This window comes from Gracilinanus agilis, chromosome 1, assembly GCF_016433145.1.
Source record: "Gracilinanus agilis isolate LMUSP501 chromosome 1, AgileGrace, whole genome shotgun sequence".
Lineage (NCBI taxonomy): Eukaryota > Metazoa > Chordata > Mammalia > Didelphimorphia > Didelphidae > Gracilinanus > Gracilinanus agilis.
In genome coordinates, this window is record NC_058130.1 from 310,415,034 (window position 1) to 310,442,615 (window position 27,582).

Sequence of the window (27,582 nt, forward strand, 5' to 3'; positions counted from 1 at the left end):
ACAATGGCCAAAGACATATAGACGATCAAAGGCAGGATACCACCTCTGTGCCTTTGAGGACAAACCCAGCGGTCTCCTTTTCACCTTGCTTCCCTTAAAAATATAAAACTTTATGTTCACTTGTCCAAATTACGAAAAAGTAGTGACGGCATATTTGATCATCTACAAAAATACAATTTGAGAAAAAATCCAGAGCCGCCACCTATTTCTTTAAGAATTCTGCTTAGGTCATACAGATGTCCGGTTGGGTAATCCCACCCCTTCTGTCCCTATCACCATCTGCATTCCCAACTGAAAAGAAGCTAGTAGTACGAGCTAGAGGGGAGGAGGGGAAGTGAGAGGAGGGACGAGACCCTTTTCCAACTTCTAAATCATCCAGAGAGCAAGCAACAGTTCTTCAGCTCAATAAAAAGTCCCACCTCACAAAGTCAGCGACCAGGGGAAGCAGAGGCAGAGAGGAAAGAAGTCTGTCAGGGCAAAATGCCTCCGTACTTGAGAGACCCCTCAGCAGAGAAAGGAGCGCCATGCCAAAGCAGTACTCACTTAGTGCAGCAAGCCCGAGCCACTCGGAATTTCAGCTCCCTGGATTTCAGAGACCTTTATTCTCCGGAAACGTAGTCATTTTTTTTTTTTTTTTTTTTTTTTTTTTTTTTTTTGCTTGCTTTCAAAGGAGCCTGGCCCCGGTTTCAGTTTTGACAAAGTCACTGCCCGGCCAGTCTCCCGATGATAGGGCACAGCTAGTCTCGAGGGTACCTTACGTAGTGGGTTCCGCCCTCCTGCCCAAGTGGCCCCACCTCCTTTTCACAGAGTCCCAGACACAAGTTTCTTTCTGGGAAGAGGAGCGCATGGATAGACTTGACTGATTTGTCATAAGAGTTGCTATAAATACTTAATTACAAATATTTGTACTGTCATGCCGTGGAAACACATCACACAATGCACAGAATCTGGCTACTTAGATCAAAATTAGGCTACTCAGAGATGCCCTGCGGGTTTGAGAGTGGGGCACTGAGTAACTTATAAAAGAGCTCAGCGTATATACAATAAATAACCACAAGTGAATCCACCAAGGTCTGGAGGGCGACACAAATCAATCTCTCAGGCTGCAGGTTGTCCTTTTGTTACACATTTTTTTAATGGGGTTGAGGGTGGAAAGAGGGCAGAGAAGAGCCCTACAGTCGAATTTCCCCAGACCCTTTTGGGGATGACACTACCTTTATCCCACATCTACCCTATTATCTTCTTCTGTGATCGTCTATCTGTAGTATTTAGAAACTCTTCATGAAGAATAAAGAATACGAGAAATTCAGGAACCTCAAAGACAACAGAATTTAAGTGTTGGAAGGGACCCACCCATTCACACATGGAATCCCCATTCAACACTCCCCAACAAATAGTCCTTAATATATATAGCCTCTGGAGGAACCAATCCCTTCCTCTAGAGCAGTGATGGGCAACCTTTTGAGCTTGTTGAATCAAAATTCGCCAAAAAACAGAATAACTCCGGTGGTGTGTCACTTTGATAAAAACAAACAAATATAATTTTGCAATATTTATAGTTTAAATAGCAAAAATGTATAATTGTAATATATAACTATGCTTAATAAACCAAAAATAGGTAAATTAACAAAGGTAGAATTGTCATCTATAGTGCACAGTGTCTACACTACACTATAGTAAATATTTCATCCTCGGCATGCGACTCCATACTGTATGCAGCTGCATGCGACTGTGTGTCACCGAAAAGGACACGTGTGTCATAGGTTTGCCATCACTGCTCTAGAGGATGCTCATTCTACTTTTGGACATCTCTAATAATCAAGGGTGACTAGGTGGAGGAGTGGATAGAGCACAGGAGTCAGAAAGACTCATCTTCTTCAGTTCAAATATGATCTGATACTAACTGTGACTACTAACTGTGACCCTGGACAAGTCACTTAAACCTGTTTGCCTCAGTTTCCTCATCTATTGAATGAGCTGGAAAAGGAAATGGCAAACTACTCCACTATACTTGCCAAGAAATCCCCAAAAGAATCACAAAGATCAGATATGACTAAATAACAATAACAATAATTAAAATGACCTCTTCACAATTTCCCCCCACTGCTCCTGCTTCTGGTCTCTAGGGGCCAAATAGAACAAATCTTATCCCTTGTACACAGGACAGCCTTTCTATGCTGGCAGTCAGTGAACATGTTTTTTGGGTTTTTTTTCCCCCTTTCTCCAGGTAAAACACACCCACTTTTTTCAACAAACCTTCATACATTACAACTCAAGAACTTCTACCTTCTTGGTTGTCCTTCTCTGGACATTCTTTTTTTTTATTTATTAAAAAAAAAAAAAGTTTGCCTTCCACCTTAGAATCAATACTGCTTATTGGTTCCAAGGCAGAGGAGTGGCAAGGGCTAGGCAATGGGGGTTAAGTGACTTGCCTGGAAAGTGCCTGAGGCAAGATTTGAACCTAAAACCTCTCATCTCCAGGCCTGGCCCTCAATCCACTGAGCTACCTAACTGTCCTTCAATGTCTTTCTTAATTGGTGGTGCTGGGAGTTGAACACAGTATTCAAAGGATGATGGCCTCCTTTATGGTCTAGTACAGTGATGGGCCAGATGCAGCCCCCTGAAATGTTCTATCCGGCTGCATGACATTATTCCTAATCTGACGAATACAATGAGTAGGATACAATACAATGAAACTATGAAAGAGTTGCCTTAGAAACAGACTGACAGATGAGCATTTCCTTTCCTTTGGGCCCCTCTTTAAAAAGTTTGCCCATCACTGGTCTAGTAGATAGAGTTCTATAGGTGGCACAATACATAGAATTCTAGCCACGATCAAGAAAATCTGTTTTTAAATCCTTCCACAGATACTTACTAGCTATATGATTCTGGGTAAGTCACTTAACCTCTCTCAGACTCAGTTTCTTCATCTGTAAAATGGAGATAATAATAATACCTACCTCCTAGAGTTTCTGGGATGATCAATTAAGATATGTGTAAAGCACTGAAAAAAGCTTAAAGCTCTATGTAAATGCTGTTATTATTACAGCTATTATTTTCATTATCATTATGATGAGGTCAGATTATAGTAAGACTAGAGCTTCCTGGACTTGGGTTCAAATCCTGGATCTTCCATTTACTGTATGACATTAGTGAGTTATTTAGCCTTCTGGAATTCATTGTCTTTTTCTGTAAACAAGCAACTGAGAGCTGATGTATTGGTACCAAGGCAGAAGACTAGTAAGGGCTAGGCAATGGAGGTTAAGTGACTTGCCCAGGGTCACACAGCTAAGAAGTGTATGATGAAAGATTTGAACCCAGGACCTACTGTCTCTGGGCCTGGTTCTCAATCCACTGAGCCACTCAGTTGCCCCCATGGTTAAATCTGTTTTTATAAAAGGTGATGAACATGAAAAGATCATCAGAGTAAAAGGAAATCTTTTTAAATTTTCTTTTTCCACTGAAAGAGTATATCAGTTTTCCCAATGTAGGGTTAGCATTCAGATGGTCTTATATACACTGGGGGGAAACCTTAAAGATGAAAGAAGTATGTTTTATAATGTGATATGACTTTCATTTATTTTAATTTAAAAACACCCTTTACCTTCTGTCTTAGAATCAATACAAGAATCAGTTCCAAGGTGGAAGAGCAATAAGGACTAGACATTGGAAGTTAAGTGATTTATTTGCACCAGGGTCACGCAGCTAAGCAGTCTGAGGCCAAATTTGAACTCAGTTTCTTCTTTGATATAATGAAATAATTTTTTTATACTGACCTCTGATTTTACTAGCATAAGGAATTTCCAGTGAATAATCTCCATCTATCAGCGCAGATAGACACCTGCACTGTAATGTGTAGTCTTGGAGAACAGCCTGGAACACTTAAGAGTTTAACTGACTTATCAAGTCAATTCAAGGCATGACTTGAACCCAGGTCTCCTCGACTCCAAAGCCTTCCCTGTGTCTCCCTTCTCTATGCCTTTCCACTGACATGGAATGTACCCGCTTCTTACCTCTGCCTTACAGAATCCATCTCTTCCTTTAATGTCCATCTTGGGCATGAAACCTTTCCAAATACCCCAACTGTCAATGCCTTGTCTCCAAAACTCTCTTGTATTTAACTATTTATTCTTTCTGTTCATGCTGCATCTCTTTGTATAACTTGTCATTGTGAAGTATGGCTTGTTTCATTCTTTAGACTAGTATCCCATACCCAGCACAGTGTCTAGTATAGAGAATGTGCTTAGAAATTGTTCTGATTGATCACCTCTTATATGTTTAGTTTATTTAATTAGTTTCTTGGTTTGACAATTAATACTTCAATAAAAAAATCATGTTTCAAAAACTTTTCTTATTTTGCAAATCTTTACATGGTGCCTGAATAACTTTTATATGTTAGATTTTAAATGGATTTAAATTGGGTTCTAGAGGACTCTTATAACATTTGATCAGGGTAATTTTATATTTGCTTTCATTTTAAAACAAAAGACAATTCTTAAATCCTTCCACACTAGAAGAGAATTCCAGTTGAATTATTCCTTTAATTTTTCTTGTCCTTATTTTATACCAACAGGGAAAAAGGGTAGGGCTTCCAATTCAAGCCTTTATATCTAGGAATGGAAACAAGGGACAAGGCAAGACCAATCTTTTTTTTTTTTTTTTGAAAGAAAAACTCAAAATTTTTATTAAGGTGAGGGAGATGAAGGAAGGGGAGCAAACATTTATTAAACGTCTAGTGTATGTCAGGCATTATGCTAATAAGTGCTTTAAAAGTATTCCCTCATTAAATCCTCATAAAAACTCTGGGAAATAGCTGCTTTTCTTATCCATATTTTACTAATGAGGAAACTGAGGCAAACAGAAGCTAAGCAATTTGCCCAGGGTTACAGAGCTAAGTAAGTGTCTGCAGTTGGATTTGAACACAGGTCTACCTGACTCCAAGCTCCATAGTCTATTCATGGTACCATTTAGTTGCCTATTTAAAGTCATCTATTGACTTCAGTGTTGCAAAACACTGAATAATCTAGCCTTACTGGAAGATGTAAGCAGTTCATGAGAAAACAAATTAACAAGATTTCTGCTCTGCTTGTACCCCATTGCTAACACCAGCATATGACTACATAGCATAATAACTGAGTTCATTAAATCGACTTCAAGAATGATTTTTTAATTTTTTTAATCTTTTCCTTGATGACAGACATACAATATCATACTCGTGATTCTCCATGACACAAAGACACACAACAGAAAAGATGGCACTTACCTTACTAGAGGTCGTTCCACTTGTTGATATCCTAGAGGGGTGTTTGCTACCACGACTTGCTGCTTTTTCCTTAAAAAAAAAACCACAACAAAAATTGCAATATTAATATGTGAAAATATAGCAACAAAGAAGCCAAGACAAACTTTTCATTTCTTTTTTTAAAACAATTCTTACCTTCTGTCTTAAAATCAATACTGTGTAAGGGCTAGACAATAGGGGTTAAGTAACTTGCCCACTGTCACACAGCCAAAATTTTAATTCCAAGGCACATTTATTTTCAAGGAAACAAAAAGGTTTTTGTTTGTAACTAGCATACCAGATCAGCAAATATCATACTTTGTCTGAAAATCAAATTTTATGCTTTTGCCTGAAGGCCATCTAAATATAAGGCAGGAATAGGAATGGGAACTGGCTTACTAGATTTGCAAACATCAAATTTTTCATATCTTTAATTTAAATATTAAAACAGAAAACACATAAAATGAGTTTAAATTATGCTCCTGCATTCTTCAGTGATCTTTTAGAGTCGCAAAAATGTACCTCAAGGCCCTCTTTACTTTTGGCCCCACTAGAGAAACTACATCCTAAAAGATGTGTATTTTCTCTTAGGAAAAATGCTATGATTAGATGTGTTCCTATATAAACACTTTGTCTTCAACTAGACCACAGATAGGACCAACAATAGACAAAAGCAATGATGTGATTGTGATACTCTATGATTACACAGGATAATAAAATTACCTTCCTATAAAATAAGCATCAATGAACTTGACACAATGATCTTTTATAATTAAGATAATGTTTTAGGACCCTAATATACCATGGCTCACTCATAAAAATATAGCTTTAGTGTATCAGCAGAGATGATTTAAATCTAATGTGCTTGATTAATATTTAACTAACTGATTTTGTTAGAATTTGGAATTTAGAAGGGTGTTTTTTTTGAAGGAGAATTCTCTAAAAAGAAATTTGAACCAATGCTGTCTTTTTCAAAGAATCATGGAATCTTACAAAGGCCCATAGGTGTAATTTTGCCTGAGATAGGAATTTTCTCTATCACACTTTTGATAAGCAGTCACTGTCAAGGGGCTTATGCTAAATAAAAGACAGGATAGCTAGGAGGAACAGTGAATAGAGCACTAGGCCTGTGATAAGGAAGACCTGAATTCAAATTTCTCCTCAGACACTAGTTGGGTGACCCTGGGCACATCACTTAACCCTGTTTGCCTCAGCTTCCTCATCTGTAAAATGGAGAAGGAAATGGTGAACCACTCCAGTATCTTTGTCAAGGAAATCTGAAATGCGGAGACAATTAAACTATAAACATAAGATAAGATCATAGATTTAGCTCTTAAAGGACTTTAAAGGTTATCTAGTCCAAGATTATAAAATTAGTAAGTGGTGGAGCCAAAACTTGAATTCTGGTCCTCTGATTCCAAATCCAGCATTTTTTCTCACTATACCACCCTACATCCAAGTGGTTGTAATCAAAACTGTTTCTAGAAATTTCCCATTAAAGAATGAAGTCAAACCAAATTCATTCTACTGACATTAGAATTACCTTTAAATATCTCAGGTACACTATCTGACAGTGTGTTTATACTACCAGAGTATGCCACACTCCATTAGAAAGTCATAAACACAATTTCCAGATCCTTAAACTTTTAGAGAGAGGCATTTCAGAATATTTCTCATTGTTAAACTTGAGATCTCTTTTCCTTCTAATTTCTCTGTCAAAAACACCATTACTCTTCTGAGCTACTCGGGTTCAAAAGCTCAGTCCTTTCTACATACATATATTTCTTAAGTTGCCAAGAAGACATCTTCTTCTTCCTCTACAACATTTCTCTGCATTCATTCCCTTTTCTCCACTCTAAAAATAGTCAGAATACTTTGGCTCAAAACCTGACTCCAGTGCCTTGTGACCTGAGCTTATCACTCTGGGTTTTGGGGTCTCCATTTCCTTATTCATAAAATGGGGATGAAAAAGGTGATTTCTAAGGTATCTCTCAATTCTAAATCTTTGATTCTATGATCTTGTTTATTTGCAGTTCCAGAAGTTTGAATGTTACTAAACCAATCATTTAAGTCCTGGTAAAATAATAACAATAATAACAGCTAGCATTTATATACTGCTTTGAGGTTTGCAAAACACTTTACATATGGTAACTCATTTGATCCTCATGACATCCCTGCGAAGTAGGTGTTATTATTATCTCCATTTTACAGATGAGAAAATTGAATCAGAGAGATTAAGTGACTTGTCCAGTGTGCCACAGCTAGGGGAGAGTGAGGAAGAGGTCTTCCTGATGCTGTCTTAGTGTTTTATCTGCTGTACCACCTACTTGATAGGACTGTGACTTAGTAAAATCAGAAAGACTATGGTTCAAATATTATCTCTAATGCATATTGGCTGTGTGACACTGGGTGAGTCAGTTCTCAGGGCTCCCCAAACAATACTGTAACACCATACAACAGGAAAGCTGTTGACCTGCATTAGTAGAGGGAATTTCCTCAGTGGAAGTTCCCTATAGCAGTGAATTCACAAGTCTGATAACAATAACAACAATTGTTATTAAGTAAGCAATTCTGAATGATGCAAATGGAACAGTCATTCATTTATCTATGTAATTAATACATATTTATTAAGATTACTTTGTGCAATTCACTATGGAAGCTTAAGAGAATTATACAAATTACTTTAGTACTCAGGTGCCTCTATTCTCTTAGAGATGTGGGGTCTTCTTCCCTTGGTGCAGATTGAATCCTATCCATGGCACCTTATTTGCCTCTTGTCCATGTCCTTCCATAAGTGAGTAATAGGGAGCCTACCCTAATGTACTTGAGACCTTCCTTAATTCTATTGTCACAAGAATACCTTGTCCAAGAGTTACCCATTTTATCTCCCTAGGTGACCAGCTATCTTTTTGGATCATACAGGTTTATAAAGACATCTTTTACTCAGCTTATTCCAACCATGGTTGCTGCAATTCCCTTTGGGTAGTCCTCAACTTCTATCCTTTATTGATTGTGAAAAAAATGATCTTTTGATTCAAATATAAGCTTGGGTTTTAAAGTAACTTCATGACTTTTCAAAAGCAATCTAATGATTCTCCTCATACTATTCAATTCTGAACCCAATTCTTAGGGGAAACTAAGGAACTCTTTGATTTACTATATTAAGGATCCTTTCATGGAACCAGACAGAAACTCCTTATTGATTAACTGATGAGTCACAGGAAAGGAAATTGGAAACTGTGTCAGGAAGAGCTATGTAGACTCTAGGTTATAAGAGGAACTTGGAAGAATATATTTTAATCTTTCTTTGGGAATACATGAAATATTTTCTCTCCCTTAGACTTAAAGTAGGAGATGAGGGAGGATTTGACATTTTAGCCCATGAGAGTGAGAACACGGATTTGAGCAGATGAGCCTAAGTCTCCTGGTCATCTTATTCTGCTTTCTGTTTTCTTCCTTGAGAACAGGCTAGCGATCACCAATCCTGAGAAGTTAACTAATCTCGTGGCAAAGTTGGATGCCAGCTGATCAGCAGGTGGTGATTTCTGAAGCAGCTTACTTTTCAGAGAAGAAAATCACTAAAAAGATTATCTGGAACCTGAAAGGACTAGTGAGAGTAATGCTGGCTATGAGAAATGGAGCTTGTGAGATGGTTGGACAATATAATTCCAAGGCAAATGTGAAAGTGAAATATTTGTTCTAAGGCCTCATCAAGTGCCTTTATCTTCCTGAGAGAATAGAATCATGGTGTGCCATGCTTTCTTTGTATTAATATGCATCTGTTGTGATTCTTTTAAATTTGATATAATTTTGGTTAAGTTGGAAAAAGCTGTGCTTTGCGTATTATGTCTGACTATAACTTTCCCTTCTCCCCTTCAACCAAATGTGCTGAAAGTTTCTAATTGTGCAATAGCTGGTGCCTATCCCTGGTCCAAAAATATCCCAGAAACCTAGATTATAGGTTTAGACCAAGAGGGAAAAAGTAGGTGAGGTGGGGAGATCATCTAGTTCAAAATCCTCATTTTATAGATGAGGAAACTGAGATCTATAGGGATGCAAAGACAAAAATTAAACAATCTTTGCCCCTTTGAAACTTACATTATGTTGGAGGGACACAACATATGTGTCCAAGATTATTCAGGCAGTAAGTGCTAGAGGACTCAGGTCCTATTAATTCCAAACACACATACTACTGTGCCACATTCCTTTTTATATTCTAGATACCAAAGTCTGAAAATTATAATTTCTGCTGAGCTCTATGACTCTCATAAACTCCAAAAACTTAATGACTGTCAAGAACAACAACACAATCAAAAGACTATTCAAATTTTTATTTAAACTTCTAGCCTTTAATAAGAAAAACAAAAAAAAAACTATTTTGTGTTTCATTTTAGGCCTACTAGTTAGCTTCATCACTTTTGATGCTAAAACTCCTAGATATCACAAAACTGCTTTTTCAATTGGTCATGAGCATTTAGTGGAGATGACATAAAGAGAGGGATATTGAAGGAGGGAGCCCCAAAAGATCTCAATTCACTAAACTTAATAGGTCAGTTTAATAGAATAAATTTTGAAGTGACCGGTTTTGTATAGGGAATTTCCAGTGAGGCAGATCAGCATCTACTCTGAACCTTATGGTCTGAAAGAATTGCCTGTGAATATTGAAAAGGTAAGCAACCTAACCTGAACCACACAGTAGCATGTCTCAGAGATGGGGATAAAATTGGATTTAATAAGTGTAAAAGTCCTCAAAAAGTCCTACTCTGATACTTTATAAAGCTTTGGGGTGATGGCTTGCCATCCTAGATTATGAGAGCAAAAAATCTGATAGACTTATCATTTTGAAAAAGCTTCAAGCATAATCCTACTAACACAATATGTCAGTTTTCCAAGAATGAAACTGTCTTCCATAGAGAGAAGTTCGTTGTTAGTAGTCTATCCTCTTAGAAATGAAATTTTTTGGCCATGTATCCCATGAAATAAAGAGAAATACAAAATGACCTCATTTGTTCTTGTTCAGTCCTTTTTCAGTCATGTCCAACTCTTTGTGACCCCATTTGGCGTTTTCTTGGCAACAATACTGGAGTAGTTTGCCATTTCCTTCTCTAGCTCATTTTACAGATGAGAAAACTAAGGCAAACAGGGTTAAATAAGTTTCTCAGGGTCACACAGGAGGTAGGTATCTGAGGCTACGTTTGAACTCAGGAAAATGGGTCTTCCTGACTCTAGGCCTGGCACTCTACCCTCTGTACTACCTAAATGACGTTCTCTCCTGTTTATCCACTTATGGTCTGGAAGTGATGTTGACAGAAGCATATGGGAACCACAGTTTTTAGATCATCTACAAACATTAAAATTTCCTTGTTGGTGCTGTAGTATGAGATATTTGTCAAATGATCATAAGCAAACACACACACTTGTAGAACTGAACTGTATTAATCTTGATATTCTTCCTTGGAATAAAATGAGAAGATTAAAGAAAATTGCAGTGAACTGGAAAGATGGAGGACAGGTTCTTCCAAGCAAAAATAAAGGAGTTGGCAGATTTGATTTTATACTGCCAAAAAATTCAGACAAGAAAACAGCAGGAAAGGCTTCAGGTAGAATAAAGTATTTGAGCTTATCCTTCAAGGAAGTTTGTTGTTCATTTGTTTTCCAGTTGTGTCCAACTCTTTGTGACCCTTTTTAGGATTTTCCAGGCAAAAATACTGGAGTAGTTTGCCATTTCCTTCTCTAGTTCATTTTAAAGATGAGGAAACTGAGGCAAACGGGGTTAAGTGAGTTGCCCAAGGTCACCCAGCTAGTAAGTGTCTGAGGCTGGATTTGAACAAGAATATGAGTCTACCCGAATCCAGCCCTGGCAGTCTATCCACTGTGCCACCTAGCTGAAAGAAGCTAGGTCTCCTAAAATGGCAGAATTCAGGAAAGAATGCATTATAGGTCTGGAGGATAGCCAATGCAGAGGCATGGAGATGGAGTGTCACTTGTGAGGAGTAGTCAGGAGCACTTTGGCTGAAACACTGTGTGTGCAGGGATGTAATGTTTAATAATCCTGGAAGAATAGGGTGAGGGTAGGTTGCAAAGGGCATTAAATGACAGGATTTTATATTGGCTCCAAGTAATAGGAAATCATTCAAGTGTATTAAATATGGGAGTGATATGGCAAGATCTGTGCTTTTGGAAAAATCATTCAACAGCTATGTGGCATGGGCAAAGATGAGTCAGAGAGACCAGTTGGGAGGATATTACAACAGGCAGATGAGAGGAAATAAAGGTCTGAATTAAGTGCTGACTGGCAAGGTCAGAAAAGGTGGTTTTGAGACATTGAAGTAGACACAAAATGACCCAGCAACTAATTGAATATGAAGAATGAGTGCCAATGAGGAGTCGAGAGTAACACTGAATTTCTGAATCTATAGGACTGTTACGATAGTGGAATCTGGCAAAAATTGGGAAGCCAGTGAGAGGGTTGATTTTGTGGGGAAGGATAATGAGTTGTTATATGGAGTTTGAGATCCTTAAGAAAAATGCAGTTAAAAAATAAGAAATATACATATAAAATTTGTGCACCAACAGCTGTTTCAGAAAATTTGTGCACCAACAGTTGTTTCAGAAAATGAAGACATAGAGATGGACTTAGCAGGCCCTATAAATTAAATCAAGATACTCTCTGATACCGTGATCTCAACAAAAAAGGTGGACAAAGGATGGCAAAAAAAAATAAATGTTTCAGAATACACTTTTGTGAGCATTTAAGAATTTAAGTGTATAAGTATATGACAGAACATATGATACATAAAATGTATAAGAATAAAATCTAAAGAATGTGTGTAAGAATACAATAAATGTAATAAAGTATATATAAGAATATATGTATAATATATGTAATAAAGTATAAGAATAAAACATAGACATATAAGAATGTGATATGTGTATAAGAATATAATATATAATAAAGTATATAAGAATATTATATATAATAAAGCATATAAATACATGCATATTTATATTATTCATTATATATTTATATGTATGTATACATAAAAAGCATATAATATATAATATATAAAAAGCATATGATATATAATAAAGCATATAAAAATAAATGTACATGTATAAGAATATAATAGAATATATAAGAAAATCTATAGAATAAAATATGTTTATAAGAATATAATATGTGTATAAAAGAATAAAATATAATAAAGTATATTAAGAATATGTATATAAGAATATAATATAAAGAAAGAATAAGAGACTAAAGATTTATTAAGTATATAGAATTCTCTAATATATACAATTATAAAAACTTTCTTTAAGAGTGAGGACTGCTTTTTACCTTTCTTTGAACCCTCAGAGCTTAGTACAGTGTTTGANAAACACAAGAAATAAAATGTGTCAACTCTAAAACAAGTATAAAAAAGCTTTAAAACAGAGCAGAAAGAGAAGCTTGAACATTATTTTAGAATCAAAAAATAAAACTGATACATTTTTTTGAAAAGACTAATAAAATCAACAAATTATTAGCTCATCTGATCAATCAAGAAAAAGAGAAAATAAAATTAAAATGAACAAGGTGAATTCAGAGCAGAGTAATAAAACCAATTATCCAAAATGACCGTAGACAATTTTATGCTACCAAATTAAGAATTTCAAAGCTGAACATTATAAATATAAATATATGTGCATATATATACATATATAATCAACAGATATAAAAATATAACTACCAAAACTAGAAATGGGGATCTTAAACAAGCCAGTTAAAAAATGGACATTCAGTAAGCCATTAATGAACCATCAAACTTATACCCAACCCTTACTCAACACCTCTACAATCTGGATACTCTCCAGCTTATCAGTGTCCTCTCTAAAATGTATTCACTTCCAAAGGTGGTCTGGGTAAGGCAGAGTGCATGGTAGGATTTTCACCTTCCTAGTACTATATAATAAAGTCTAAATTTAATAAAGTCTAAAAATATCTTTAGATAATTTGGCTGTTGACTAACATTGAGCTTGCTCCAGATGAACTGCTATCTAATCTTGCCTCCTTCTTTCTTGTTTTTGTGTAGGTGACTTTTGAGCCTAAGCGCACAATTTATTATGAAAAATAAAATCATATTAATTAGCATTTATATAAAATGTTAAGGCTTTAGTGCTTTAATGCTTTATATATGTTAACTCTCTTGAACATCATGACAATCTTGTAAGGTTGGTGTTATTATTATTTCCATTTTATAGTTAAGAAAACTGAATCACAGAAGGGTTAAATAACTTGTCCATAGTATAGGGGTAGTAAATGTCTGGGGAAAAACACTACACAGATCTCCTTACTCCTAGTGTACTCATGTCATTTTTCAGTTGTGTTCAACTCTTTGTGACCCTATTTGAAGTTTTCTTGGTAAAGATACTGGAGTAGTTTGCCATTTCATTTCCCAATTCATTTTACAGATAAGGAAACTGAGGCCAACAGGGTTTTGTGATTTGCCTAGGGTCATACAACTATTAAATTTCTGAGGCTGGTTTTCAACTCAAGAAGCTAAGTCTTCTTGACTTCAGCTTAGGCACTCTATCTATTATACTACCTAGTTGCCTTCAGCTAACTGTGCCACCTACTTTTATTCTCACTAAATAAGTCCCTAAGTTAGGGGTATTTGACTTTAAGACATAAGGGTTTTTCACAGTTAGTAAGTGACATTTTTTAAAGTCTCAATTTCCCATTTTATAGCAAGGGTTCTGTTGATCCAGAGTCAGTTACCAAAGTGTTTATGGCCGGTCTCATTCCATGGTTAAAAACTTAGTTCTCTTTTAAAATAAAAACCAAGAAAAGGAAGCAAGTTTGGTATGTAATATAATAAAAATCACTTTTGAAAAAGCCATGACAGGTAGAGAAAGACCTAGAATGATACAGTATTTACTTTGAAATTTAATTTTTTATCCCTAATACTGGGCAGAATTTCACTGTGAATTCCATCTCCAATACACCTGTCAGTGGCCTCTGGTTTTTTTAGCACTGTGCCTTGATTGTTTAATTGAGGGCTTTGAATTTAGTTTCACAAACTTCCTCATTAAAACCTATCTGTTCGGCATCATATAAAATAAGAAATCCCATAACACCTGTATAAACTAGGCTTATTTACAGGGAGAACAAGTGGTGACCATAAAATCTTTTCTGACTAGATACATTGAGAGAAGGCAACATAGTTGGGAAACATGGATATGTATGCCCATCAGAAGCAAATAAAGCTTCTTGATTAAAAATCATCTTTAAATTCATAAGCTCCTATCTCTTCCAAGGGAAATTATCCAATACCAACAATCCTCAAAGATCGTAAAATGAAAAAATATTCCAGGGGTCTTGCTATTAAAAGGGGAAGACTCAAGTCCCTGAGTCCCCACTAGTTATCATTGGGAAGAGAAAAGAAGCAACTAAGTTGTTTGAAGTTTATTTTGTACATTTTGGGAACAGAAAAAAAGTATACAATAGCTAGCTAGAGGGAGTGAATTCTTCCATGACTTATACAGGAAAGGGAAAGGTACCAAACATCCTTTCTTCTGAGGCACAATTTTCAGTCTTTTCTATTCATAGTCTTCCACAAAACCATATCCCATCATTAAATTTAAAAAAAAAATTAAGATTGGAGTATCCATGAGGTCATGTACATTTATGGCTATGAATTCCACCCTCAGAGAACTCAGAGTTATGTTTATAAAATGAGTATATTCCCACATGTGGCTAGATGTCTGCCAAATTCTTTAATTAGGTATAATTGTAGTTTGGAAGGGAATTTTCCTGCAAAAATATTTAGAGATATTGATGATGCCGTTAAATGTTTTCATCTTTCTTATTTCCAATGTCATATCATTTTTGGATTCATTAACTAGTTTATACAATAACTTTTGAATCCATACCTAAATGTAAGTTTTTGTATAGAGAAATTCTACCCTAAAATATTGATCTGTGTGGTTGTTGTTAGGTCGCATTGACTTTTCATGAACCCATGGACCATGGCAATCAATGGGTTTTCTAGGCAAGGATATTGGCATATTTTGTCATTTCCTTTTTATGTCAGGTAACCAGAAATTAAGTGACTTGCCCAGGGGCACACAGCTAGGAAGTATGCCAGTAGGTTGGCTTTGAACTCAGCTCTTCCTGACTCCAGACTCAGTGCTCTTAACCACTGAGCCACAGATTCCTCTGTGAACTGTTCTACCAATCTAATATGAGACAGAGGACCTGAATTTGAAATCTATTCTCTGTCACATTATTTTATAAGGATGGCAGTGTTGATTTAGTGGAAAAATACTGACTTTTGAATCAGGGAATCTGAGTTCAAAACCTATTAATGATATTCACTACTCTACAATGCTGAGCTAAAAAAAGACTTTGGGAAAATAACTTTATCTTTCTGACATGTTTTTAAAAGAGGGTTAGACTAAACAAGTTTTAATGTTCCTAACAGCTCTGGATCAATGTTTTTGTGACAATCCTTGACTCATTATAATTATTTCCCTAGTGTTGATCTTGGTGGAAGAGGGAAAAGGTCCTTAGCTATATGACTTGGCTATATGACCTTAGGACATGTTTGTTTAAGGCAGGAGTGATGATAGAGAGGCAGTGGAATCCCATAACCTGAATTTAAAACCTCATAACCTCATGAAATCCTGCTCTACCTCCTCTTACACCTTCAGTTGCAATACATTTTTTTAGCCAGTATAGGGCAGATGGGAGAAGCATTGTGATCTTCCTTAAGGGTAGGATGCTAATTGACCCAATTATCTATATTCAAGAGGGCATTATGTTTGTTTATGAAAGCTGTACGTGTGTTTGTACATGTGTGGTTTCAAGGCAAATTAGTTTACCTTTGGATGCAAAGGCTATTTTGGTACTTGAATTACAAAAAATAAAGCTTAAACTTTTAAAATGCATGATTCTCTCTCTCTTTTTTAAGAGCTATCTGAAATGAGAGGTAAGCGCGATGATATCATTTGTAAGAAAGAGTAGGCTTTAGAAGTCTGCTTCCCAATAAGGTCAGGAAGCAAAATGGCTTTCCAAAATCAACAAAGGTAGTGAGGGAAACAGACAGCATGTCTAGATTATATTTATTTGTTTGGAGTTATTTCATCTAAATTAGGCTAGCATTCTCCTTTTGTTTCTAGAGTATGCAACATACAGTTCAGGTTCTAAAAGTACCAGAAGGGTTTCTGCCCAAGCTACCATGTGCAGGAAAAACTTTTAGAAAATATAGTATGAACCCCCCAGCAAGTAGACAGGGACAGAATTTTGCCAGGGGTAATGAAAATCTCTCAGTCTAAGATTATATGAACTCCTCTGATTCAAACCCTAAATGCAGATCTAAGTGTACCTTCTATAGGAAGCTTTTATCCTGCATATAGGTTACTTTGTATATTTTTTTGCATATTGTCTTCCTCCATCATATTTTAAGTTATTTGAGGGTAGGGGCTCTTTTTAGCCTTCTTTTGTATGCACAGTACCTGGATAAGAGTAGGCAATTAATAAATGTTTATTGATTGATTGATGTTCTACCCTCCAACAGCTTCCATAAGTCTGGGACACTGTTCAGATTTGGATGTTACCAGAAGATGGCTAATGGCAAGATTTGCATTCCCTTGGAAATTATAAAATAAAGCCATGGACTGGAATCTTGGATTAAAAAGCTTTGCTTCTTCCCATAATGGAAATTCAAGTAGTCAATTTGTGAAATGAAAGCACATTATCTTATATTTACACATAAAGCTTCAATTCCTCTTGGGTCTGTTAACAGGAGGGCTTCTTATCAAAGATTTTTAAATGATGCCAAACCTTTTACAAATACAATATAAGTACCTAATATTAACAGAAACCATGAGAACAAAGATTATACTACATTTACAACAATAAATGTCTGTATACTCAAAGAATTCAAACTGAATTTGCTACAAGTTTGTGGATTTTCTTGGCAAAGATACTGGAGTGATTTGTACTTACATTCTCCAGCTCATTTGATAGATGAGGAAACTGAGGCCAAAGATTTCACACTTAGTGAATGAAGCCACATTTGAACTCAGAAAGATGAATCTTCCAAACTTCAGGACCAGTATTCTATCCACTGTACCCAAGTTGCCCAAGATCACTGAATCATCAATGCTAGACAGTTTTATCAGATTTGGGTCTAGTGATCATGTCATTACCTTTCAAGAGGTCATACCTATGCTTTCTGTGTACAGTTCTTTTTAACATATACATTTTAATCTTCTTCCATGTTCAAAGGGAAAAAACAGAGAAATAGTCAAAGCCAAAATTTTTATTTCAAGCCATGTTCTTGGTCTCAAATTCCAGAGATCTGTTATATAAAATTTTTATTCAGGATCAATTTTAAATATCCTTCAGGACTAGGCTTTCTGACTTTTGGAATATGAAGATCATAATTTTTTTAGTTAAATAAATATATGAGTTGAGATTTGAGGTAAAATGAAGGCAAATTGAACATTTTTTTTTGGAAGACAGCATTTCATTTAATTTTCTTAGGGGAATAGAACATTGTAGGCCAAGAGTTCTTAGTCTGCGATGCTTGAATAGATCTCAGGTAGTTTGTGAAACTTCGATAGGAAAAAAAACTTAAATCTTTATTTTCATTAACCTCTAACTAAAATTCAGAATCCACTTCAATTATTTAAAAACATTATTTTGAGAAAGGATCTATGGATTTACCTGGCTTGCTTCAGGAGTCTATGATTTAAAAAAAAAAAAAGCTTAAGAACCCCTGGTATAGATCAAGTATTAGTTCATCATTTAAGTGAATGAAGAATCTTCATGTTCAAATAAATTCCATTTGGGCCCCAAAACTTTAAACTAACATTATCTTAAGGTATAGTTACTCCAAAGGAATAGGCTTTTTTCTGTTAATCTTAATTATCAATAGCTTTAAGCTAAAGCATTCTCCTCTGGGACTCTGCATGAATTACTTTGGAAAAAATCCAATAAACACTTTGCTTTGTTTTTTCTCCCTCTCAAAGCACTTGGTTTTCCTTTAAGTATTTCATCCTTATTGCAAAATAATTCAATTTCTCCTTCACTGACTTGCATGGGAGGGAAAGTTCCTCTTGTTTTTTCATGGTTTTTTCTTAGGACTCTTTCAATTCCTTTTTTTAAATGACCATCACTTACCTATTTTATTTTACCCACTGAAGATACCCACTTTAAGCTAAGTTACCTGAAAAGAATGTACCTGGGGGCAACTACGTGGCTCAGTGGATTGAGAGCCAAAACTAGCCAAAGACAGGCAATATTGGGTTCAAATCCTGATACTTCCTTTCTGTGTGACCCTGTACCAGACACTTAACTCCCATTGCCTATCCCTTACCACTCTTCTGCCTTGGAACCAACACTCAGTATTAATTCTAAGATAAGAGGTAAGGTTTAAAAAAAATTCAATACACCAGCTTTCCTGCCACATTTTTTTCTGCCTCAATACCCATCTCTCATGTGATTAAAAAGGATACACAAAACCCCAGGACTTTGCACTGACCTCAGATGTTTCAGCTTTTTTCTTTTCCTCTGCCTTGGAAGGTGTTCCACTGCTTTTTTCATAAACATGCTGTAAAGAGAAAAATGTACAATTTCATTTCCTTAACTGCTAAGAACTAAATACTAAGAAACATAAGACCATGTACTGTAATTCATTCTCATTTATGTGTAGTATGTATATCTGAGGATGCTAACACAAAACCAAAAACAATATTTTTTCAACCAAGAAAGTTTTATGGAGGCTTAGGCACATGGACCCCCACAGTCATTCTATATAACTAGCAGGTTATAACAACAACAACAACAACCAACAACAACAACAACATGAAAAGCACAGCCATAAATTTGAGATCTAAAGATTCCTGCTATAATTAACCAAATGCAGATGGTGTTGGATGGCCATTTTGGCATCCTGTCTCCAGTCAAGTGTGTCATGGAATTAAAAAACCTTTTAAATTGTCACTATCTGAGACATATGATGCACTGAAGAGATGGAATCTCCAAGGGCTAAATTTACCTTGCAGCTATACTGAGGCAATAATCAGTGCTGACTCAGAGGGGAGAATTTGCTGCTACTTGATTCATCATTCCCACTTCCTGCAGCTTGAACACTCCTGGAGCTCTTTTATCCAAAGACTGGATCCTAGAGTGCAGGTTACACCCTAGGATGGCAAGGCTGTACTTGTTTTGTTATGCTGTTAAATAAATTCTATTATATTAAAAGACTGCATTAGTCAAACCTATCGAGTTTCCTAAATTGGGATAATGGGAACATATGTAAGTTTTTACATAGTAAAGAAATAGTTATTCAGTGCATTTGGCCATTGATGGGGATGCTCTGGCTCTAAATATTATTTTTTATAAGCTGAGCAGCAGGACGTGTCATAGTCATAAAATTTATTGCATAAGGGGAAGAGTTCTTGCAGAGGAAAACCACTTTTTGCCTTATGTTCCTGTTTAGAATCTCCCAATTCCTGATTGGAGATAAGGATACTAGATGTGAGAAAATCCAATTGAATTCATGCAAACACTTCTGTTAAATGTCAAGGTCAAGCATCTTTTATGTGTCAGACACTGAGGCTAAAATAATTAACAAGGAAAATTACTCATTTTCCTCAGAGTTTAAGTTTTCCTGACTAAGACCAAACATGATACTGAATTCTTATTTCCTTCTATTTGAGACAGAAACAAAGGAGTATCATTTTATGACCTCTTAACTTCTGCTAAAGCCCAGTTGTAACACTTTGTCATGGTTTGGAAGAGACAAATACTATTACATTAGACTATATGCTTTGCTAAGGTCTAAGTAACCTGGAAAAACTTTGGGTCTGGTTCTAGTGATGGATCTCTGCATCTGTTTTTTGAGGACTGGTCTCATGAAGTTTAGATAGGGTCATTACTAACTAGGTAAGCCTCAGGGTGGTGAAAAATTCAGCCATAATAATTCTTGAAGACCAGAAGGGTCATAATCTGTACTGGTGAAGAGAACATCCATAATGATAACATTACTAAGTCTTTGAACTCTGAAATGTCTCTCTATATATTACCCAGGTTGGGTAAGATTTTCTCTGAAGAATAGATGGACACAGAATGGAAGAATCTTCTTTTAAATCAAGAGAAACACTACTCAAATATGCCAGATCCCAGCAGGACACATCCTCAATGATGTTCTTTAAACAACTCCTTTCATGAAAGAAAATTCTTCCCACAAAGATAGTCATGAATTAATGACTAGAACCCACAGAAACTTGGCTCTGCTGCCTGAAGGCAACAAAAACTTGCTGAATCAAATGAACTACTGTGCTTATTTTTGAGATATTTTAGCAACACTATAAAAATATTTGTGTAGCTGAGTGTGTATGTGTATGCATCTGTATCTAAGAGAAATCAATATGGGTTAATTTATAGAGTTTAAAAATACTGTTTTTCTAAATTAACAGGCAGAAATGGTTATAAATGGATTTCTAGGAACCAAGGAATTGCTTATATCTAAATCAGATGGCCCTTCAACCCCTCTGCTGGTGCCTTATCCTGTCTTCTCCTGTCTTCTCTAGTGCTTTGTCCCTTTAATCACTCTCCCCTCCCACCCCTTTGTCTGTCTGTCTGCCTCTCTCTCTTTCATTTCATTTTCTTACCCACTAGCTCCTTCCCCAACTATCCTATTCTTTAAAACCAATAAAAAACTCCTACCATCTTTCCAAGATATTATCCTATGTCTTCCCTCCTTTTCACTTCTACTTGTTCTTCCCTCCTTATGGCTAACTCAATTCTCTACTCCTCTTACAACAGAGCTCATATCTCTATCACGACAAATTGCTCTCTCCAAGATTGCCACGAATTTATTTGTACCTAAATCCCATGGTTTTTATTCAGTTCTCATCTTTCTTGATGTCTCTAAAGCACCTGGCACTATTAATAACTCACCTCCTCCTTCTGGATTGTTTCTTCTCTCTGAATTTCCCTGTTGTGGTTCTTATCTGCCCCGTCTGATTTATGTGTCTTCATCTCCTTTGAAGGATGACTTTTAGGACTTGCTCCCTATTTATGGGTGTACCCCAAGGCTTTGTCTTGGATCCTCCTTCTTAACTCCTCTCTCTCTTGCTGATATTATCAGTTCCCATGGAATCAGCTACCATCTTAGGGCAGAGAGTTCTCAAATTTACATATTCAGACCTTTATCTTCAACAGCTTGCTGTACAACTCTGCTTGTATGTTCAATAGGCAGCTCAAACTCAATATGTTCAATATAGAACTTATTCTCCTTCCAACTAATGATATCTTTTCTCTTAACTTTCCTATTCCTATTCAGGGTAGCTCAATATTCACCAAGGTTCACAAACTTGGAGTCATCCTTGACTCTACTCTGTCACTCCCCACCTTCATTCATTTATTTTTTTTGTTGATTCTGTCCCCTCAATATCTTCCATATCTTTCCCCCTTCTCTTTACTCATATGACCCATCTGGACTATTACAACAGTCTTTCATTTGGATGATCTGTATCTCTCTCCTTTCAAGGTCTCCAGAGCTGCCAAAATTATATTCCTAACAGAAGATGACTAATCATTTACTTCCTTAAGAAACTTCACTAGTTCCCTGGTATCTCTAAGATAAAATAGAAACTTCTGTTTAATATTTAAGTCCATTTACAACCTGATTTTCAGCTCATTGGTCTAGGCTGATTATATATTAACTTCTCCTAATACATTCTATACTCCAGCTATGTTGATCTACATGCTGTCTCCCATACATAACATTCCATTTTTTTCTTCCATGATTTTGCACAGGTTGTACTCAATACTTAATGTCTTCCTTTTCTGAAACTATGGCTACTTTCAAGGCTTGGCTCAAGTGTCATCTCCTTCAAAGTACTTTCAAAAGGTACTTCCTAATTTTCCAGCTGGTCCTCCCCCATCTCCATCACTGTGCATATATTTTATACATATCTTACATTTATTTTTATATTTCTGAATATTATTTTGTTTCCCACTCCTCTAATGTAACCTCTTATCTCACTTCTAAATCCATCTTTCTAGAACCCAGCACAGCATTTGGCACATGCAATCATTTAATAAGTGCTTATTGATAGGTTCAAACATCTGAAGGTATTTTTTGAGGGAACTGACTGACAGAATTAGATAAATAGAAATTAAATTAAGTTTTTCCCCAGTGTGGATGAATTTGCAATCATGTCTACTATCCTACTTTTTTCTAATTAGAAGTATTGACAGTGGCCTGGCTTAATGAATCAATAGTAATCAATAAAATCACACACTGAGCATCAATACTTTTAAATCTAGAAGTAGAGTCTCTTAATCCTTATAGTTGTAGTCTAGCCAGTGTTTCAACATATATTCTATATGAGTCTTCCCATCTTAAAAGAATAAGGATAAATCTAGTACCTGTAGATTAGTTGATAATATCAAGACTTAGAAAGTCTTTCTTAAGTCTGTAAATTATCCCAACAGTTTGGGAGAGAAATATCTGATGAGTATCAAAGATGGAGGCAATTCCAAATGTATACAGAACATCTTTTTTTCATTTTTTTGTCTTAAAAAATTTTAATAACAAATTTCCACCTAAGTTTTTCAAAGATATATGATCCAAATTATTTCCTCTCTCTTCTTCCCTCCCCCATCCCAGAACTGGCAAGCAATCCAATCTGGGTTATATATGTATTATCACACAAAACATATTTCCATATTATTCATTTTTAAGTGAATAACCTTGTAAAACCAAAACCCCAAATCATGTACCCAAATAAACAGGTGATAAATCATGGTTTCATCTGAATTTCTACTCCATCAGTTCTTCCTTTGGAGTTGGATAGCATTCTTTTTTATAAGTCCCTTAGAATTACAGGACATCTTTTTAAATGGGATGGGTATCAACTGGCCTTTTCATATCGATGCTGCATTAAATATATACACACATATTAATGTGCATAATAAACAAGAATATTGAAATGGTTATCATAGTTCTTAGTGTAAACCTCACTCTTTAAACCTCCCTCCCTGCCAGGCTTCAAGTTTCAAGCTTCAAAGGTCCTTACACAAAGACTAGGAACAGTATATCTTTGTCAGAGAAGAGAATCTTGAGATCAAAGGGAAAGAATCTCTTCCCTGAGTAAACTCTTAACTTTGAAAAAAACTAGAGGTACTTCCTAAGAAAACTAAATTTAACTCTTATGCAATGGAGCAGGTATCCTCAGGAAAATTCTTAAGAAACTTTGTCATTCTGGGGGAGATGAATGGTAGAACTGTGCTTCTATAATGCTTAAAGGTGACTTTGGCTCTGATTTTCTTATGGTGATACACTGTTGAAATATTTGAAATATTTAAGTATGTCTTTATTACTCAGTGGTATGTCCAGGAAAATTGGTGGATTTAGGGAGTTTGAGAAAAAAAACTTCTGGGAAAAGAAGTCTCTTCATTTTATTTCACAATTAAAATGGGAGCTATGAGCTAACTGATTAAAGTGATTTTGTGTAAGTATGAAATGAGAAAATACTATAGCATATCTATCAACTTTCTGAGAATCCAGGATGTGACTGAGTAAGGCAATGAGTTCATTAGCAGTCTGAAGGGAGAAGGTTAGTGAAGTCACTACAATGCATGCATGGTACATTACATCCCATGCAAGCTACACATGTGGTTTTTGCTTCTAAATCTGCTCTTTTAGAATAGCAAAATATATGAATAACCTAACCAGCCTGATTCTGTTCTAGTTCTAGAGAGTCCAATGTACCAGAAATACCTTTGAAAAATATCTCATATTTATGAAGTGCTTAGCACAGTGCCTGGCACATACTTGGCACTATATAAATACTTATTTGCTTCCTTTTCCTAGAACAACTCAGCTAGATAGCACAGTGGAATAGAGTTCCAGCTCTGAAGACAGGAAGACTCATCTTTCTGAGTTCAAATATGACCTCAGACACTTACTAGCTGTGTGACTCTGAGCAAGTCATTTAACTCTGTTTGCCTTAGTTTCCTCATCTGTAAATGAGATAAAGAAGGAAATGGAAAACCATCCCAGAATCTTTGCCACAAAACCCCAAATACATCCAATGAAGAGTTGGATATTACTTAAATGACTGAATAACAACAAAACAATTTGTTGACAAGAATTGTATCCTGGTCCCCCAGCACTGTCCTTGTCCTGGACCACAACTAATCTCCCAGTTTTAAAGTCATTAATGTTCTCATAATTATTTTTTATATTTTAGTAGTAAAATCCTGAACAATGAAAGGTCACAACGAACCAAAAGAATGATTCTCCAGAGACGGTCACTGACTATGGGACCTTGGTCTTTTTGCTCCTTTTTGGGCCTCTATTTTTTTTTTCTTTATCAGCAAAGCAAGAGGGTGGGGTTAAGCAAAATTACTTTCTGACTCTTAACTTTTAGCTTTATAATGGTAGCATTTCAATACTCTTGACACGCAATAAGGGAGAGATTTTGACTCCTCTCAAATCATACCATAAAGGCTACTTCCGCTGTACTTGCTTGTTGGACGAGCCCTACTGATAATCCTTCTTTCAAAAATAGCTCACATTTATATAACACTTTGAGCTTTGGAACAGCCACCCTGTAAGATGGACAGTATAATGTGTGCTATCTCCATTCTATAATAAAAGAAAATGAGGCTCAGAAAAGTTGTCAACACCATGATTCAAACCTGTCTCCTCTGACTCCAAATCCAATGGTTTCCTTCACAGGTTCATCTGCCATATCTTGTCGTTCAGCTGTTTTCAGTTGTGTCCTACTCTTTATGACCTTACTTGGAGTTTTCTTGGCAAAGATGCTAGAATGATTTTCTGTTTTTTGTTGCAGCTCATTTTGTAGATGAGGAAACTGAGGCAAACAGGGCTAAGTTATTTGCCAAGGGTCACACAGCTATTAAGTGTCTAAGGCTGAGTGTGAACTCAGAATGATGAATCTTACTGATTTCAGGGTCAGCACTCTATCCATTGAACCACTTAGCTGCCCATTATCAGGCATGCATTATTCCTAAATGTGGGATATGTGGGATACCCCTGGGCCCCATCCTCTTCTCTCTTTATAAGCTTTCTTGGGCAATCTCATCAACTTTCAACCATTTAATTATATAGACAATTCCCATATCAACATATTTGGTTCTCATCTCTCCTGATGTGTATATATATATTTCAACATCTACAACTGCTTACTGTGAATCTCCACCTAAATGTCCCAAAGCTATCTTGTCAAAACAGATTTCAATATATTTCTCACTAAAAGATACCCCTCTTCCTGATTTTCCTAATCCTGTTGAGGACACCACCATTTTTCCAGTCCCCTGGGTTTCTAAAGTAGATGTCATCCTTAACTCTTCACTCTCATCCAACTTCTGAATTAAACCATTTGTGAAGTCGTGTTGATGCCATCACCTCAACATATCCTTCATCCATCCCCTTCTCTCTTCTCATACCACAACCACTTTAACTGATTCAGCCAGTAGTTAGATAACATTTAACATAAGGGCTATATGCCAGAAGCTGTGCTAAGCGCTAGACTCAAGTGATCCAGACCTTTATTAACTATTACCTAGATTAACTGTATAATCTTCATTGGTCTCCACACTTCCAGTTTCTTCACTCTCCAATTAAACCTCCACCCAGTTGCTGGTATGGCATGCCTAAAGAGCTGTTGGACTGATTCAGTCCTCACTGCAAGATACTCCACTGGCTTTCTTTTTCTTCCCTTTAAGCTAAAATACAAACTTTTCTCTTTGACCTTTAAAGCCCTTCACAATTTGGTTGTAGTCTATCTTTCACAGGCTAATCCACTTGTGATCTCTATATACAATATGCTACCTTCCACTTCTGTCTTTTTGAACAGCCTGTTCTCCCTGCCTGGAATGCATTCTCTCCTCACCTCCCCATTCTGCATTCTCTAATTCCCTTCTAGTCTCAGTTCAAATGCTAAGTCCTATAATCAACCCTTCCCAATTCCCCTCCCTACCTTGTTAGTGGTCACCTCTTTCAAATCACTGTTTATTTTGCATATATCTTGCTTTTATTATCTATGATTTTGTATTCCTTTAAAAAATAGGATAAGGGCAATGGCCCTTTTGTAGTTTTATCCCTGCTGCCCTTCATAGTACCTAGAACATAGTAGACTGATAATAAGTTGTTTTTTTTTAAATTAGCTAATTGCTTATTATCTATAAACCAATATTTTGGCATTTTGGAAAGCATACTATAATTGAAACCCAAAGATACTGATTTGAGTTCTGCCTCTTTTGCTTCCTTATGACCTTGTATGAATGATTCACTTTTTCTTTTTCCTTGGTAAGAGACAGCACCATGAAAAAAGACTTGGCTTCAGAGTGAAGAAGACCTGGGCCCCAGGGAAAGTCTGGAGCCCCAGTGCTCCAGACAACTCTCTAGAGCAGTGATTCCCAAACATTTTTGGCCTTCCGCCCCCTTTCCAGAAAAAAATATTACTTAGCCCCCTGGAAATTAATTTTTTAAATTTTAATAGCAATTAATAGGAAAGATAAATGCACCTGTGGCCATCACCACTCCCCCTGGTATTAGCACCCACTTTGGGAATCTGCTCTAGAGCTATAAGTTTCAGAATAAATGGCAATCTACGTCAGAGGAGTTTCTACATTAATTAAATTACAGGTCATTTTAAAATAACAAATTAGGTTTCTTATTTGTAAAACAGGGATGCTAATAATTGCACTACTTCCTTTACAAGGTTATTGATAATATCTGCATAAAGAACTTTGTTGTAGAAACAGTCTGGTGTAATGAATAGATTTCTGAGTTTGGTGTCAGAAACACTTGGGTTCAAATCCTGCATCTGCCACTTACCAGATGTATCATCCCTGGCAAGTCAATTATCCTGAGTGCTCTGGCCATCTATGACATCACAGATCCAACTCACATTTGTTTAATGAGCTTTGTTATATCACAATATAGATGCAAGCTGTTATTAGTCTGTCTTAGTCTTTGCTTTTTGTCTGTACCACAAAGTAGCACTTATCCTATCGTGCTACTAATTGTTTCACTTATATATTGGCTCTCCACCTAGACTATAAACTTATGATTGGGTCCATGCCTTTAGGCACATATTGTTCTCCATATTGTTCTCCTATGGTCTCTAGAGGAGTGTTAGGGACTCAAAAATCATGTCTTAAAGGTTCAATGAATAATGAATGTTTCCATAAACTAAACAGGTTTGGAAAGTAGGGTGTGTGTGGCCCTATCTTCTTGGGCCAGCACATCAGAGTGAGGGAGAGAGAG

At 36.1% G+C, this 27,582-nt stretch overlaps 1 protein-coding gene across 7 annotated transcripts in view; it reads right to left on the reverse strand.

Moving 5' to 3' along the window:
• Positions 1 to 27,582, reverse strand: part of CAST (calpastatin) — a 142,405-nt gene that overhangs the window by 109,721 nt on the left and 5,102 nt on the right. For 4 of the 7 annotated variants that reach the window (XM_044662667.1, XM_044662634.1, XM_044662642.1 and 1 more), the window contains exons 2-3: positions 18,811 to 18,879; positions 5,264 to 5,332 (exon numbers count right to left, since the gene is read on the reverse strand). In XM_044662667.1, coding sequence (XP_044518602.1) covers positions 5,264 to 5,332; positions 18,811 to 18,879 — 138 coding nt within the window. Of the gene's footprint in view, positions 1 to 543; positions 1,252 to 5,263; positions 5,333 to 18,810; positions 18,880 to 21,233; positions 22,309 to 27,582 lie in introns of those variants that run through there. The other 3 variants (XM_044662657.1, XM_044662650.1, XM_044662622.1) reach the window with 2 other exon arrangements.